The sequence below is a fragment of the Glandiceps talaboti genome, chromosome 16 (genome assembly GCF_964340395.1).
Source record: "Glandiceps talaboti chromosome 16, keGlaTala1.1, whole genome shotgun sequence".
In the NCBI taxonomy this organism is placed as follows: domain Eukaryota; kingdom Metazoa; phylum Hemichordata; class Enteropneusta; family Spengelidae; genus Glandiceps; species Glandiceps talaboti.
The window spans coordinates 10,873,939-10,888,600 of NC_135564.1; the positions used below are offsets into that span (position 1 = coordinate 10,873,939).

The 14,662-nt window shown below is 38.4% G+C and overlaps 2 protein-coding genes across 6 annotated transcripts in view; both read left to right on the top strand.

The window, feature by feature from the left end:
• LOC144447788 (uncharacterized) overlaps positions 1-9,529 on the top strand; it is a 37,232-nt gene extending 27,703 nt beyond the window's left edge. For all 5 annotated transcript variants that reach the window (XM_078137870.1, XM_078137871.1, XM_078137874.1 and 2 more), the window contains one exon: positions 260-9,529. In XM_078137870.1, the coding sequence (XP_077993996.1) occupies positions 260-5,612 (5,353 nt within the window). In that variant the 3' untranslated portion in view covers positions 5,613-9,529. The remainder of the gene's footprint in view (positions 1-259) is intronic.
• Positions 9,530-10,892: 1,363 nt separating this feature from the next.
• On the top strand, positions 10,893-14,066 carry LOC144447521 (uncharacterized). The gene is made up of 3 exons (XM_078137568.1): positions 10,893-11,134; positions 12,115-12,733; positions 13,315-14,066. Exons 2-3 carry the CDS (start codon positions 12,116-12,118, stop codon positions 13,510-13,512), a joined length of 816 nt encoding a protein of 271 aa, XP_077993694.1. The 5' UTR covers positions 10,893-11,134; position 12,115; the 3' UTR covers positions 13,513-14,066.
• The last annotated feature ends 596 nt before the right edge of the window (positions 14,067-14,662 follow it).

Genomic DNA, 14,662 nt, shown 5'->3' on the forward strand with positions numbered 1-14,662 from the left:
TCATGAGTTCAACTTATTACTATACTAGATAAGAAAGACCTCATATTAACATGTACAATGTCTAATTATTGGTATTTTAGCAATTTTTGTGAATATATTGTTGGTTGTTGGATCAAAAATATACCCCAGTTACAGCTGGTGCAGGTTCAAACAATTGTAACGAAATAAAATCACAGTCACAAAATTTACAAATCACATTTCAAATCAGTTAGTAGTGTTCCCTTTCACAGTAGAATTTATAAAGTCATTTGTATTACAGGAATGATGAGATGGGCCAGGGATTGATGTTCAAAAGTGGTTTTACAGCTGTTGGGGATGGCGAGTCATCATCTACTTGGCATAATGTTCCCCCACCTGACCCAGATGAGATGAAGAAGAAAGATGCTGTACCAGCACAAAGTACTAGTGAAGAGTTCAAGGTGAAAGAGCCACGCCGAAAGATGGTAGTGAAGGGTGCTAAATGTAAGGAGAAAAGTGGTAAAGATTATACTAAACCTACACCTAAACCACCAGTAGAAAATGATGATGATAAAAAGGCAACTGTTTCATTTGGTTTTGCCAAGAAATCATCTACTAAAGTTGCAACTAAGACATCAGTGTTTATTGGTGATGGAACAGAGAGACGGACAGATGTGAGTGAAGAAACTGATGACATTGTAGAGGAAGGAACCAGGGAAATGATTATCGAAGAAAAAAATTTAAGGAAAGATATTCAGGAAAAAATACTGGAGAATTACAAAGATGGAGAAGTATATCCTTACACACCACCCAGCCATTACAAAGTCAAACCAAAACTTCCCTTTCTTGTGTTTGTGAAGTATAAAAGTGATAATCCAACTAATGGTAATGGAGAAGAAGCCAGCAAAAATACATCAATGTCTCCTTCAGAAACAAAGAAAAAAGAAGGTTCACCAGCTGACTTGAAAATGGAGAAGCAGTCAAATGAGAGAAGTGCTACAAGGAGTGAAAAGTGTAAAGAGAACGACACTACTCCAGGAAAACAGGATAAAATATCAACATCTGTACCAGATAAAACATCAACTGTTGTACCAGATAAAACATCCACCGTTGTAACAGATAAAACATCCACTGTTGTAACAGATAAATCATCCACTGTTGTTCCAGATAAAACATCAACCGTTGTAACAGATAAAACATCCACTGTTGTAACAGATAACACATCAACTGTTGTTCCAGATAAAACATCAACCGTTGTAACAGATAAAACATCCACAGTTGTAACAGACAAAACATCAACCGTTGTAACAGATAACACATCAACTGTTGTAAGAGATAAATCATCCACTGTTGTAACAGATAAAACATCCACTGTTGTAACAGATAAATCGTCAACAGCTGTACATGAGAAAACCTCAACAACTAAAGAGGATAAGACATCAGCTGTATCAGACAAAAAATCAAATTTAGCGGATAAAATATCGACAACTGGACTTGGCAAATCATCAAATCTCAAGCCAGAGAAAAAGTCAACAATTAAAAAGGACAGTGCCTCAACAACTAAACTGGACAATAATGTATCAACTAAATCAGAGCAAAAAGCGACAACAACAACAACATCCACAAAAGATAAAATATCAACTCCGAAATTGGACCAGACAACACCTGATCAGGATAAACCATCATCAGTTGAACTAGACAAACCCTCAACTGAAGTCAACGAAAAATCATCAACTAAAAAGGATAAACTATCAACAACTAAACAGGCCAAATCTTCAACTAGTGAACAGTTAGAAAATAAAAGTTCTTCTGAGACCAAGAAAAAAGAGTCTAGTGAATGCAATAGTCCAACAAATGGCATTTCAGGAGGGGAAAACTCTAAAGAGAACATTGTTACCAGTCCCAAAGTTGAAGCTGGAAGTAATAAAAGTACTGACATAGAGAAAGTGGTGAAGAAAGGGGTCATATCAGAATATTGTAATAGAGCGGTGGAAAGTATGTTTGTGCCTGTTAAAAGTAGAGATGAAACAACCATGCTGCAATGGCCTGTTGAAATGTTACAGCACACGACAACTGAACCATCCATAGCATTCAGCTGCAATCCGTTGTACTTTGAATTCAAGAAACTGGCACCCAGTAGTAAAACAGAAAAAGTAGAAAATGCTGCAGTCCAGGAGGATCAAGTCAAAGATAATGATGAAAAAGATGGTGACAAGAATGTAAAGAAAGAGGATGGCAATATTCCAAAGGATAAACAAGACAGCACTCTTGCAAAACCTGACTCTTCGTTGCCTAAATCTAAAAAGAATGAAGGCAAGGAGGAGGGTGAAGGAGAAAAGAAAGTTGAAACAGCAGGGCATGAAGACAAGAAAGAGGAAGTAACAGCAGATCAAAAGGTAACTGCAGAAAATGATGACGCAGCTCCACCCAAGAGTAAGAGTAAGAAAGCGAAAAAGGCAAAGAAGAAACGAAAGAAGAAGAAGTCGCATAAAGGAGATGGTAAAGAACGACGTGAAGATGAGAAAAGTAGCAAACAAAAGAAAAGTAAACAAAAACGATCTGAAAAAGATAGTAAACATGCAGGCCACAGTGATGATGAAAATGAAGAGTACCATAGCTCAAAATCAAAATCCAAGCATAAGAAGGACAAGAAAAAACACAAAGAAAAACGAAGGCGGCATAGTTCCAGTGAAGACTACAGCAGTTATGACTCTGAGTATTCAGATTCTGAGAGAAAGAGACACAAAGGGGATCATAAATCATCATCATCAAAGAGAAGGCATTATGATAGTTCAAGTGAGTACAGCGATTATGATGATGACTATAGAGATAAAAAGAGACACAAAAGGAAACATAGGCACTCGGACAGTTATTATTCAGATTCAGACTACTCTGATCATAAATCGAAAAGATCGCGCGATGACTATAGTGATGATGATAGAGATTCAAGTCACCACAGGTCAAGTCGTTCTAAAGACAAGAGGAGGGAATCCACCAGAAGTCATGACAAATACAGTAGTGATTATGACAGTGAGGATAGTTACTATGACAAGCACAGAAGACATGAGAAGAGGCGACATAGAGATGACTCTGAAGGTGAAAACGATTCCAGATACAGGCGTAGTCGTCGCAGCAGTGATAGAAGTAGAGACAGGGACTCTGAATACTCCTCTAGAGATCGTAAACATTCACGATCACGTTCAAGGAGTAGAAGTCGTAGTCGCAGTAGGAGTGTTAGAAAGAGTTCAAGAGACAATAAGAGAAGTGATGACAAAAGATCATCTGATAAAAAACATGAAACTTCGAAAGGGGCTGGTAGGTGGGACATACCTAGCAAATCAGGAAATATAGCAAGCACTAACCCATCTTCAAAAGTTCACAATATTATTACAACAGCTGCTGAGCAGCGAGAGTTGTCACAGGATGCAATCTTTGAAAATCTGCAAGCACAACGTGCAAAGATGTTACTAGAAAAGATCCAACAGAAGAAGCAGTCAAGGGAAGAGCTCAGTAAGGCTGGTGATGACGGAAGATCATTAATGTCAAGGATTAAAGCCGGAATTAAATTGAAAGATCCACCAGCTGGGTATCATGGGCCCAAACTGCCTCCAGAGTTACAAAAAGTTGCCGTTTTACCACTTATTGGTAAGTTTCCAACAGTTAAAAAGATCATGACATTAACAAAGACTGTAAAAGATGATCTTATGCAGAAAATGTCACCCAAAACAGACAGTGTTGAAAAAAATGAACCAATTTCACCAGAAACTGTTCAAAAAGAGAGCAAAGAACAGGACAAGCCAGTTGACGTTAAAAAGGATAGCCTTGTGAAAAAAACAGAAGCCAATAAGGTAAATATGAACACAGAGAAAAAGAGCCAACCACCAGTAATTGAAACACAACAGGGACATAAGGACAAGAAAAAACAGACAAAGGAAAATAAAGTAATGGTGCTTACTAAGCAACAGAGTCAACAACAACAACGACAGCAACAACAGAAGTTGCAATTGCAAAAACAGGAACAACAAAAGCAACAAAAGAAACAAGAAGAGGAGAAGAATACAGGCAAATCCAAGTCACCAACACCGGCAAAACCAATTATTCCACCTGAAGAAATGGAAAAGTATCGCAAGCTACAGGAACAAGCACAGCTGCACATCAAGCAGCAACAGCAACAACAACAAATGCAAATGCACCATCACCAATTACAGCAACATCCACACCAACATCCACAGGCGCAAGCACCTTCACCACATCAGGCACAGCAACTCCACCCCCAACACATGCACCATCATCAGCATCAACAACAACAACAGCATCAGCAGCATCAACCGCAACACCAACCTCTTCATCATCAAGAAGGAATGCAGAATGTAGTGATGCAGCAAGCTCCAGGACCTGTACAAGGACCTAATCAGGGTGTGCCAGCTCATCATATGCTCCAGGAACAACATCATCAGTTGGCTCATCAACTGTCCGTAGGTGCACATCCCCATATGCAGGTACCTGGTCCAGCCCACATGGTTCATCAAGGGCAACCATCTGGACCATTGCACGCTGCAGCAGCAGTACCAGTTCAACCTGGGCACCCAGTACGGGTACAGGGTTCCCAGCCTGTTCCAGTTTCCATTGCTGCAGCACATCAAGCAGCAATAGCAGCAGCAGCAGGGGCACCACCACCACCTCCTCCACCACCGCCACCAGCGCAGGCACATGCTGCAGGTCAACCACAAGTTCATGCTCCAGGCCAAGTTCATGCTCAGGCTCAAGCGCAAGCTCAGGCTCAAGCTCAGGCACAAGCACAAGCTGTCCATCATGCTCAAGCACAGGCACATGCCCAAGCACAAGCACAGGCACATGCTCAAGCCCAAGCACAAGCTCAGGCACAAGCACAAGCCCAAGCACAAGCACAAGCACATGCTCAAGCACAGGCCCAAGCAGCACAGGCACATGCCCAGGCACAAGCACAAGCTCAAGCCCATGCCCATGCACAGGCACAGGCACAGGCACAAGTACACGGTGCTACTGCTGTCCCTATACCCATATCTTTAGCATCGCCACAAGGAACACAGCTAGTACCACTTTCATCACTACCTCATCACTTATCAATGTCACCAACTGTAGCTGCACTTGCTGCGGCTTCAGCTGCCGCACATTCAGGCCATGGCCACCATGCTATCCCATTACATGCAGCAGCTGCAGCAGCTGCTGCTCATGGTGGTGCAATTCCTGGTACAGCAATTCCAATACATGGTCATTTCCCACTACATGGTCAAATTCCAATATCACTTGCTGCTGCAGCAGCTCACCATGGACAAACAATTCTCCATCAACCATTTGCACACCCACATGCAATACCAATAGGCTACCATCCTCACAGGACACCCATAATCATGGCACCGATAACTCATCCACTTATACAATATAAATCTGCAGCATATAAAACATCTAAATATTCATCAGTTACAACTAAAACTTCAACAGTAACAACGACTGCCTCATCAACTAGCTCAACAACAACAACTACTGCAACTGCAACAACTAGTACACCTGTTGCGATAGCAACAACTTCATCTGCCACAACCCAGTCTAAAACTGATGCTAAAAAACCAGAAGGTGCAAATCCAGCGAAACAGCCGCCTCCACCAGGAACATAAGTGACATTAGAAAATGTGGAAAACTTATAAGCACTAAATATAACAAAGACATATTTCTCACCATGGAAACATTCATCTCTGTCACATTCATATTGCATTTTGACTATAAAAAACAACTTCTTGTGATTGCTAATTTCAAATAGATAAAGGGATGTCCTATCAGTACAATGCTGCTGACCTTTTTTTCACTTCGTCCATCGATATTCTTCTACACATTATGAACAATTATGGAACATATTAGACTGAATTCTTTTGCTAAAATCGATGAATTAGAAAAGACATAAGTTGATGAATTAGAATAACTTAACTTGCTAATCAGTGAACTTATTTCTTCTATTGCTGATTTGATGTGTTTAGGTTAAAGTGTGTTTATTTCCGGCCAGCATTGTTTTGGGGTTTTTTTTGTAATGTTTATTTTAGGTACAGAGAGGGCTATAGAGAATGGGGATCCAATTGTTCATGCATCTGTCCTTGTCCAGCCATATCTTTGACATATATGAGCCAATTTCTTTGATACCTACCACAAAGAAACACTACAGTGGCATACTCAATTTGTAATGAGCATATCAAATTTAACCAACTTATGGCTATTTTATTGTAAAAATCCATTATTTGTACAGTTTTCTCAGATTCTGGCTTTCAAGTGATACTGTTTTAAAGACTTAGGTCCACATTGAGATTAAAATTTATATGTAAAAAAACAGATGTCTGGCAAGGCTATATAGAAAAATTTGGTCCAGAACAAAAGAATGATCCTATGCAATGTAGTAATCTGTATGATTCCTCAGATAAGATAGCACTAATGTGAGAACTTGGGATTGAAATCCGGGCCTTTATAATCAAAAGATTACGAACCGATTTGAATCAAGAATATGACAGATGCTGTGTAAACCCGAAATACAGCAGCACAATTGAATAATATTGAGAATAATACTGCCTGTGAAGTAGTGTGCTTAAAGGCCCACTTTAGGGTTAAGATTTAGATCTACATGTGAACAACAATTGAGATATCGGAAAAATGGCCTTTTCAATCCGTATGCCTTGACTGATAAGATAACACTAATGTGATGACCCAGGATTGAAACATAGCCCTTTAAGTACCTTCAGTGTGGAATAGTGTGCTAAAGTAACTTCATGTGAAGTGTGTGTGGTTTTAGAACTGTGTGTTTGTAGTTGTGGGGTATGTGTCCTCTATGAAGCCTTGTTACATTGTCTTTGAAAAATGTGAATTCTTTCTGTGGAAGGTGCAATGTTATTTTTTTTTTATGTTATTGGCATGGAAGATTTTAAGTACCATATTTATTGACAAAAGAATCAGATATGTCCATATATTGACATACAGAGTCACATATGTCTGTATACAGTTTATTCAGTTATCCCACTTCTTGCTTCATCTTTTGCAAGTTTATACCTTACTTTCTCTGTTGCATTGCACAATGCAGATGTATGCTTCACATATGATATGTGTATATTAGAAAATGCTGCTCAGACTGGATGGGTAGGAGTGCAACAGTAATAGATAGCGAAGTAAAGATCACCCGGGTACCTTCTAGAAACAACTATCTTCAATATTTCTATCCATGTAATTAATTTGGATGGACTTGCACAACTGAACGTGAGCAAATTATTTCCTTTCGAAGCTGCACTAGCTGCAACTGGAATGTTTTTTTGAAACTCTTTTGTTAGATATAATGATGACTAACTCCTAATATTGTAACACCCTGAATATTATTGAATTACCCATAGGTAAACATTTGTGTAACTATACACATAATATGATACAATATATCCACACCCAAAAATCAGCACCCCCAGTGAAGTAACGATTTTACGATATCACTTATTTATAAAACAGGCCTCTTATTGATGTGTAAAATATTTAATTATTGGGAATATGTTGTTGGTTGTCTGATCAAAAAAAATAATACCCCAGTTAAAACTAGTGGAACTTTAACTTTTAATGTTATATTCGATAAAATGCCGCAAACTGAGGTTATTAGCTTTTTTTTCATACAATCTCAATTAAATTATTCTAGTGTAATGTTTATGTCAATACATGCCTTTGATAACTTGAAAGAATCGTCTTCTGGTGTCGTTAGTAGTTAATGGCATTTCATCAACATTTTAGTAAAGTGCATACTAAATTATAAAAGTGACTTACTTGATATAATACGCACACCTGGAGTTCTGCCTATAGCAAGGGATGGTTAAGTATGAATGCATAAGTAGAATACTAGTACAGACAGATATGATTCACAACAAAAATTTCCCCCGAATATATATCACCTCTGCTTATGTCCCTTTGAATAGAGAGAAAGGAGTGCGGTGGGAATAGTTGGACATCACGTACCGAGTTTGAAAATCTGGTCTATATTTCCAACCATAGAAATTTGTAATGCAATGATTAAAACACAACACTGAAAATTGCACCCTCAGACTAGACACAGGAAGCATATATATATATGTATGTATGCAAACTCGGCTTTGACCTAAAACAAAATCTCTCAAAAAATTGGCCAAATTTAGAAACTTTTTCCAATGATCTGCTATTCAATACATCTGGAAAGATTTGACCTGTGAGTTGTAAAAACCAAAGTATTGGGTATATGATGCTGTATCAAGGAACATATATTATCAACAACAAAAATTTGCTTTTGCACTATATACGAATTTACTTTTTCACCCCAAAGTTAACTGATTTATCCATATTTATGGAGAGTTGACGACCAAAAAATTAGTCAAAATACATAACTGCCAGACTTTCTGTCCCTTGGCTGGTAAGGTATGAGAAGTACCAGTTTTCACATTTATATTAAAACAGTCAAACTCTGTAATTAACACTATATGTGGAAAAGTTTGGTTATCATATCTCCATGTAAGAGGTACATTGTGTCATTCCGCCCTCACCAGCCTTCTCTCACTGACTATCAATCTGAAGTGGAAGGGGTTGACCGATGTGTGAGGGCGCTCCATCACAGCGTACCTTACAGACTAATCTTGTAAAGTAATTCAAAGATTCAGTTCTCGTTCTGCTGTTAGATCTAGTATAATTGTTGGGTAGAGACAAAATGTTGTTACTATCATTGTTCACGTGACAAAGGAACATTAAACGTGTAAAATTTAAAAGTATGTGGTATCAAAACAGCGGAGGTTTTATAATTTATTTTTATTGAATTTTTTTTTTGGACCAATTTGTACTCACGTGGACACAGAGTAAATATGACTTGTGGTATTATGCAAATAATTTATACTGAAGCATGTACAGATGTGTATTATCTCTTATATCTAAATGTCAAAGACTTCCTACTGCAGCCTCTGTGCCTTTTGTACCATAGATGATGTTAATAGATACCAGTATATGGATGTCTACTTGTGAGCTCTGTTCTGTGCGTAGTTACACAGACTGGAAATTTACTGCAGTATGAAATTTATGGAACCCTTGTAAAACTTTGAATAAGTGTGTGTACATGTATTTATAACCCCCTTCCATTTGTAAAAAGTAGAGCTATGCGATTGAACTTGAGCAAAAAATGAATACCTTTTTGTGTATACAAAATCTTAGATTTGAAGGAATAATTGAGGTCTTTGCAAAATGTGATATTTACTACCTTAGTCTCTTGTCAAACAGAAGGCCTGTCTCCCCAGCAGGAGAACAGAGATTCGCAAAGTGATGTTTCACAAGTTTTGTCATGGTACACACTTTATTGGTGAACCTTTCCTCCAATATACCCGGCAACTGTTGAGAAGGATTATTTAGCTTATTATATATGGGTTTTCTTTTTAGGAGATTGATGTGTTTGTAAAGTCAATTTTTTTGTTGTATACTGCCATCATGATATTTTGCAATGAAAAATAATGTAAATTCTACAAATTTGTGATTATGGATTGTTTCATGAGCATTTCTCAATAAAATATTTCAGCTTTTATCGATGTGTGTGCAGCCAGCCATGATATATTGTTTGACTTGAATGTTGAAAATAGTAAGTTACACCCCCACATAATTAACCTTAATCACCAAATCCTGTTCATTCTTCCATCAACTAGAGCTCTCTCTCTCTCTCTCTCTCTCTCTCTCTCTCTCTCTCTCTCTCTCTCTCTCTCTCTCTCTCTCTCTCTCTCTCTCTCTCTCTCTCTCTCTCTCTCTCTCTCTCTCTCTCTCTCTCTCTCTCTCTCTCTCTCTCTCTACTTTGTGGGCTTTGTTTGTGGTAACGTGATATTTGTAGTAACTCATGAAAGTTAAAGAATTGATAAAACTATTGCACGAGTCTAATTAGTATGCCATAAGTAAGTGGTAACGTAGATGAGAAATAGGTATTTATTTGGGATTTTGAACTGTTAAAAACGAAAAGTGATTTCTCTTTGAAGTTAAGGGGGCTGAAGTTGATTATTCTACTTACTGCAAGAGGACACATCATTTAAACTTATACTGAAATGTCAAGGTAACCAGCAACTATTCTAACAACGCCGGAAGTTAATTTGCATGCACTGACATTAACATTGTACTAGAAGGGTTTGATGCTCAGCTTGTGCCTCGTTAAGTACTGTATAGCGCCACCAACGGTCAAACTCCGTTTGTCATGTGTCTGTTGTATTTTTAAAAACTAGTGAAATTGCTGTGGTACCGTAGAGATCTAGGCATATGGGGCCATAATTCAGGGTAGCCATTATACCTACTATGAAAGGAATTTGCAGACGAAAAGGTATACACTTGTTTAGGGATTTTCAGGATCAAGGAATCGTAGACCCACATATAAATTAAGAGATAGAGTGCGCCATGTAAAGAAGTGGCCACAACGTCAGATCTACAACATTTCCCATATGCTTAGGCCGCTCCTACATCCTACATAGTAAGGCCTGAAAAAATGTATGGTTCCGATTACGTTCAATTTTAGAATAAATGGGGTAGGTAGATTGTTTTATTTCATGTATTAGTGTCTAGTTAATTCAGGTAGTTATGTTTTCCGTTGTTTTCCATATATTCCTGTGTTATTATTTTCTTCCCATCAGATGTACAGCCATTACATTACAGATTGGAAGAAGTTTTATTTTGTCTTATGATGTCATGATCAGTTCGCGCATCCACTCTCGCGTGAGGCTTCCCAATTTTCGCGATTTTTTTTTTTTTTTATCGAATACGTACAAAAAGTTTAGGGTCGGTAGTGAAAACAAGGTGCGTGGGGGTCGGGTAACCGGAACCAAATATTTTTTTAGGCGTAATGTACAGTAAACAAATGTGGTCAGGAAGTTGAATTCACTGAGCCAGTAAATGATATTGCATATTACATGTGTTGAGTAGGACACCGTTTTAGCACAGAAGATCAACCTTTGTCTCAGGTTTAATAATAGAACGGGGAGTGGTGTTCGAGGTCCCGGAAGATATTATTCGTATATCCGCTCAAATAATCCCAACACCACTCTGAGTTGCTCAGTACAGCAGTTGATTCCAGCGTGAGTGAAACAATCTCTCTCACCCTTGCTTTTATTATCTGATCGATTCGACATCGCGACAGTTAAGACTGCAGGTAGGTCCGTTTTATTTACCACCGTGTCACGGAGTAAGTCGGGACTCGATTCTGACATATTGCCCCTTTCTTCCTCTGCAGAAGGGGCAATGTCAGCATTGCATCGAGTTCCGACGTACTACGGTATAACTAAAAAAAAATTACCCAGTTTTGTCTTTATTGCTACATTTAACACCTCCTGATCTACTTTTGGTTTTATATGTTTTTTTTAATTTTCTTCCACTTCTTTGATATTTTACTGATATAGGAATGGAAAATTCGAATAACTTAGATAACAATTATTGTTTTACACAGTAATTTTACTTGTATTAAAAGTGAAAGAGATAAACCAAAACTTGAAGAGCATGTATAAAATGTATCACATTTGCTGAGAAAATAAAAATTCAAATAGATCAGAAGGTGTTATTTTTCTGTACGTCATACAATGTAGCGATGGCAATGATTTTCAAGATGTACATAATTTTATTGAGAAGAATATTATAATGAAATTTCAAGAATAGTCGGTACAATGTCTACGGGGGGGGGGGGTTAATTTAATGAAAAGTAGTAATTTTGCTATCATTCGAAAATCAATATTTTTCCTTTAATATTCTTTCAAATGGATGAAATCAATCATAATACATATGTGCGTGTGTGTACGCGCGCGTGCCTATGTGTGTACGTACGTACGTATGTATGTATGTATGTATGTATGTATGTATGTATGTATGTATGCATGCATGGATGTATGTATGTATGTATGTATGTATATATGTATGCGATATGTATGTGTGTGTGTGTGTATGTATGTATGTATGTATGTACAGTATGTATGTCATGTCAGACATGTTTTATGCTCACATCATGTGTGTGTGTGTGTGTGTGTGTGTGTGTGTGTGTGTGTGTGTGTGTGCGCGCGCGCGCTATAGTGGTATCCGGGACGAATACATCATATGCCCACATTCGTCATGACATGTCTCCATGTATTTCATATAATTCAGAATGAACCCAACTACCCCAAGAGTGCCTGTAGTGCTGGTTCTTACCTTAGCAATGATGCCTGTACTCGTGTCAGCAATTTGCCAGGAGAAGGGGGTACATCTAAACCCAACACAAATACGAAAAATCAAGACGGAATTCAACACCATTGAGATGCTAGAGCGTAATCCTGAAATGCTATTAGACTACCAGGAGCCTATTGTGGAGCTGACGACAACGCAACAAGCAATCATTTCGAAGCAACGACAAACTACGTTCAAAAAAGTTGACGACTTGCCCCAAACAGATTACATTGTCACAGTCGATGATAGCAACACTAGGTCAGGACAACAACTAATTACGAAACCTCCAGTCAAGCCAACTGATCGACATCTTGCACCTAGGTACAAAGTGGGACGATTCTTTAGTAAAATCTTTGCTAACGAAGGTACAACTACCGCAGCTCCCCTTTGGCCACGTGCAAACAACCATAACCATCGGATGATCATGAGTGAAGAGATATTTCCCAGATCTTGGCGGGCATCCTCAAGTAATAGCGCACGAGTTTGTGAAGCTACAACTGGTCTCAAAGCCCTAGTCCTAGCTTTAAACTCAACTGGTCACTTGGTCCAACTCGTGCAGGTAATATTTTGATTCAGTTGAATTATTTCTTTGATCAGTAATTTTGGTGATGGGTTAGGAGTCTTAGGACCATGCTTGATAGATGATAATATAAGAACCAATTTCAGCCTTTTGTATTTGTTGATCAAATGAACTTTACTTTCCTTTTTCATTGTAAGATTAAACAGGAAATCCTTACTTGATATTAACTGGAAAACAGGAAGTTGAAAACAGGTGGACACAAAAGACGTGATATGAAAACAGCACAGCTCTATCCGTACACACACACACACACACACACGCACGCACGCACGCGCGCACGCACGCACATACATACATACATACATACATACATACATACATACATACATACATACATACATACATACATACATACATACATACATACATACATACATCGTTCTCGCAAGCCAGGGTTATTATTTCTACCACTTCAGTGGGAGGCGCGTTAAGAACGTTGCCGTAAAACAGGCCGTGGTTTGCGACGATGACATACATACATGCATACAAATGTAAGATAGGTTTTTCGTTCTTTTATGACCATACACTTAATGTTTATGGTTTCCTTTTCTATTTATTAGTTCCCAGAAAAGGATCAGCGCCAATGGATTTTTCAGGAGAAGTGTGTCCGTAATGTTTGCACAGGTGTGACTGGAAGCTGTTCGTGTGAAGAAGAATTATCTGAAGTTAATGCACTGGTCATTGATCTGCGTACCGGTCAACTTGTTGATACGTGGATAAATGCCCACAGTCAGTGCCTGGCTAAACTCAAGTTCTGATTCTGGAGAGCCAATCACGTGTCAAAACGTCACGATGACGTTTTACAATGATACTAGGAAGTCGTGTTACTAGTATACAGTATATTACCCAATGTTTGTAGAGTAGCTAATAGACCGTAGAAATTCAATAGACATAAACAGTACTGTTTTATTAAGTAAAGAGGATGTGTGGACAAGTTCTTGTGAAAAACAACTGAACGGAAGGCATACATTAGTATGGTAATCAAAGATAAGAAGTATACTTCGAAAAAGGAGAGAGACAGGATGGACTCATTACAATACACATGGCGTAGAGTTCATTTTGAAAATACAGAATAGTGTCAGTGTGACGTCACGCGTACGGTGTAGAAACACCGGGTAGAGTATATGGACGTTTGATTTGAACAGATTGCTGTTTGAAATATAACCGGGCCATCGTCGTAACGGGCCGGCTAGTTACACAATACTTTTTTTTTTAGCAGATCTAGAGTGAATGTTGTACTTTAATTTGATATCTTCAACTTGCAACTTAAACTCCTAGTTTTGTAGTTTTTATACATATTCATATTAATAAAGAAACGTAATTCAATAAATTTAGTTGATTTCTTTCTTTTTCTTCAACTGTCTCAAAATAATTATTTGCATCGTGCATTCTGACAGTGTTCCGTGCATAATTGTAAACTTATAGTTTCGGATTGTCAACATTAAATCTGATAATGCCATGAAAAATATCACTGCCTTTCTTCCTAATAATGAAATACAAAATGTATGGCTTCAAACCACCCTCCCATGAAATTACTTCCAATCGATCGCCAGCGACACTCTCACCAATATAGAGAACTGACAGGGAGTGGACATGATATCGAGCAATGTCTTTCCTGAAGACTGTGTAGGCCTGGTCCTTGGCACCGCATGCAGCACAGTCCATACAGAACTTGATGTAATTCGAATGATTGACGTGGTTATTGCCATCAGTATCGCTATGAGCCACAACGATTGAATGGATGTACGATGATGGAGGTGGTCGATCTGTGATAGGGTTAATGTATTCACCTTTCACACCGTGAACAAACCGCTGCGATGTCATCAGTACATCCCCTGGAAACTGTAGAGGCTTTCGTGTGTTTGAGTCTATTTGCACAAGAAGAGTCGAATTTCGACAAACAAGCTC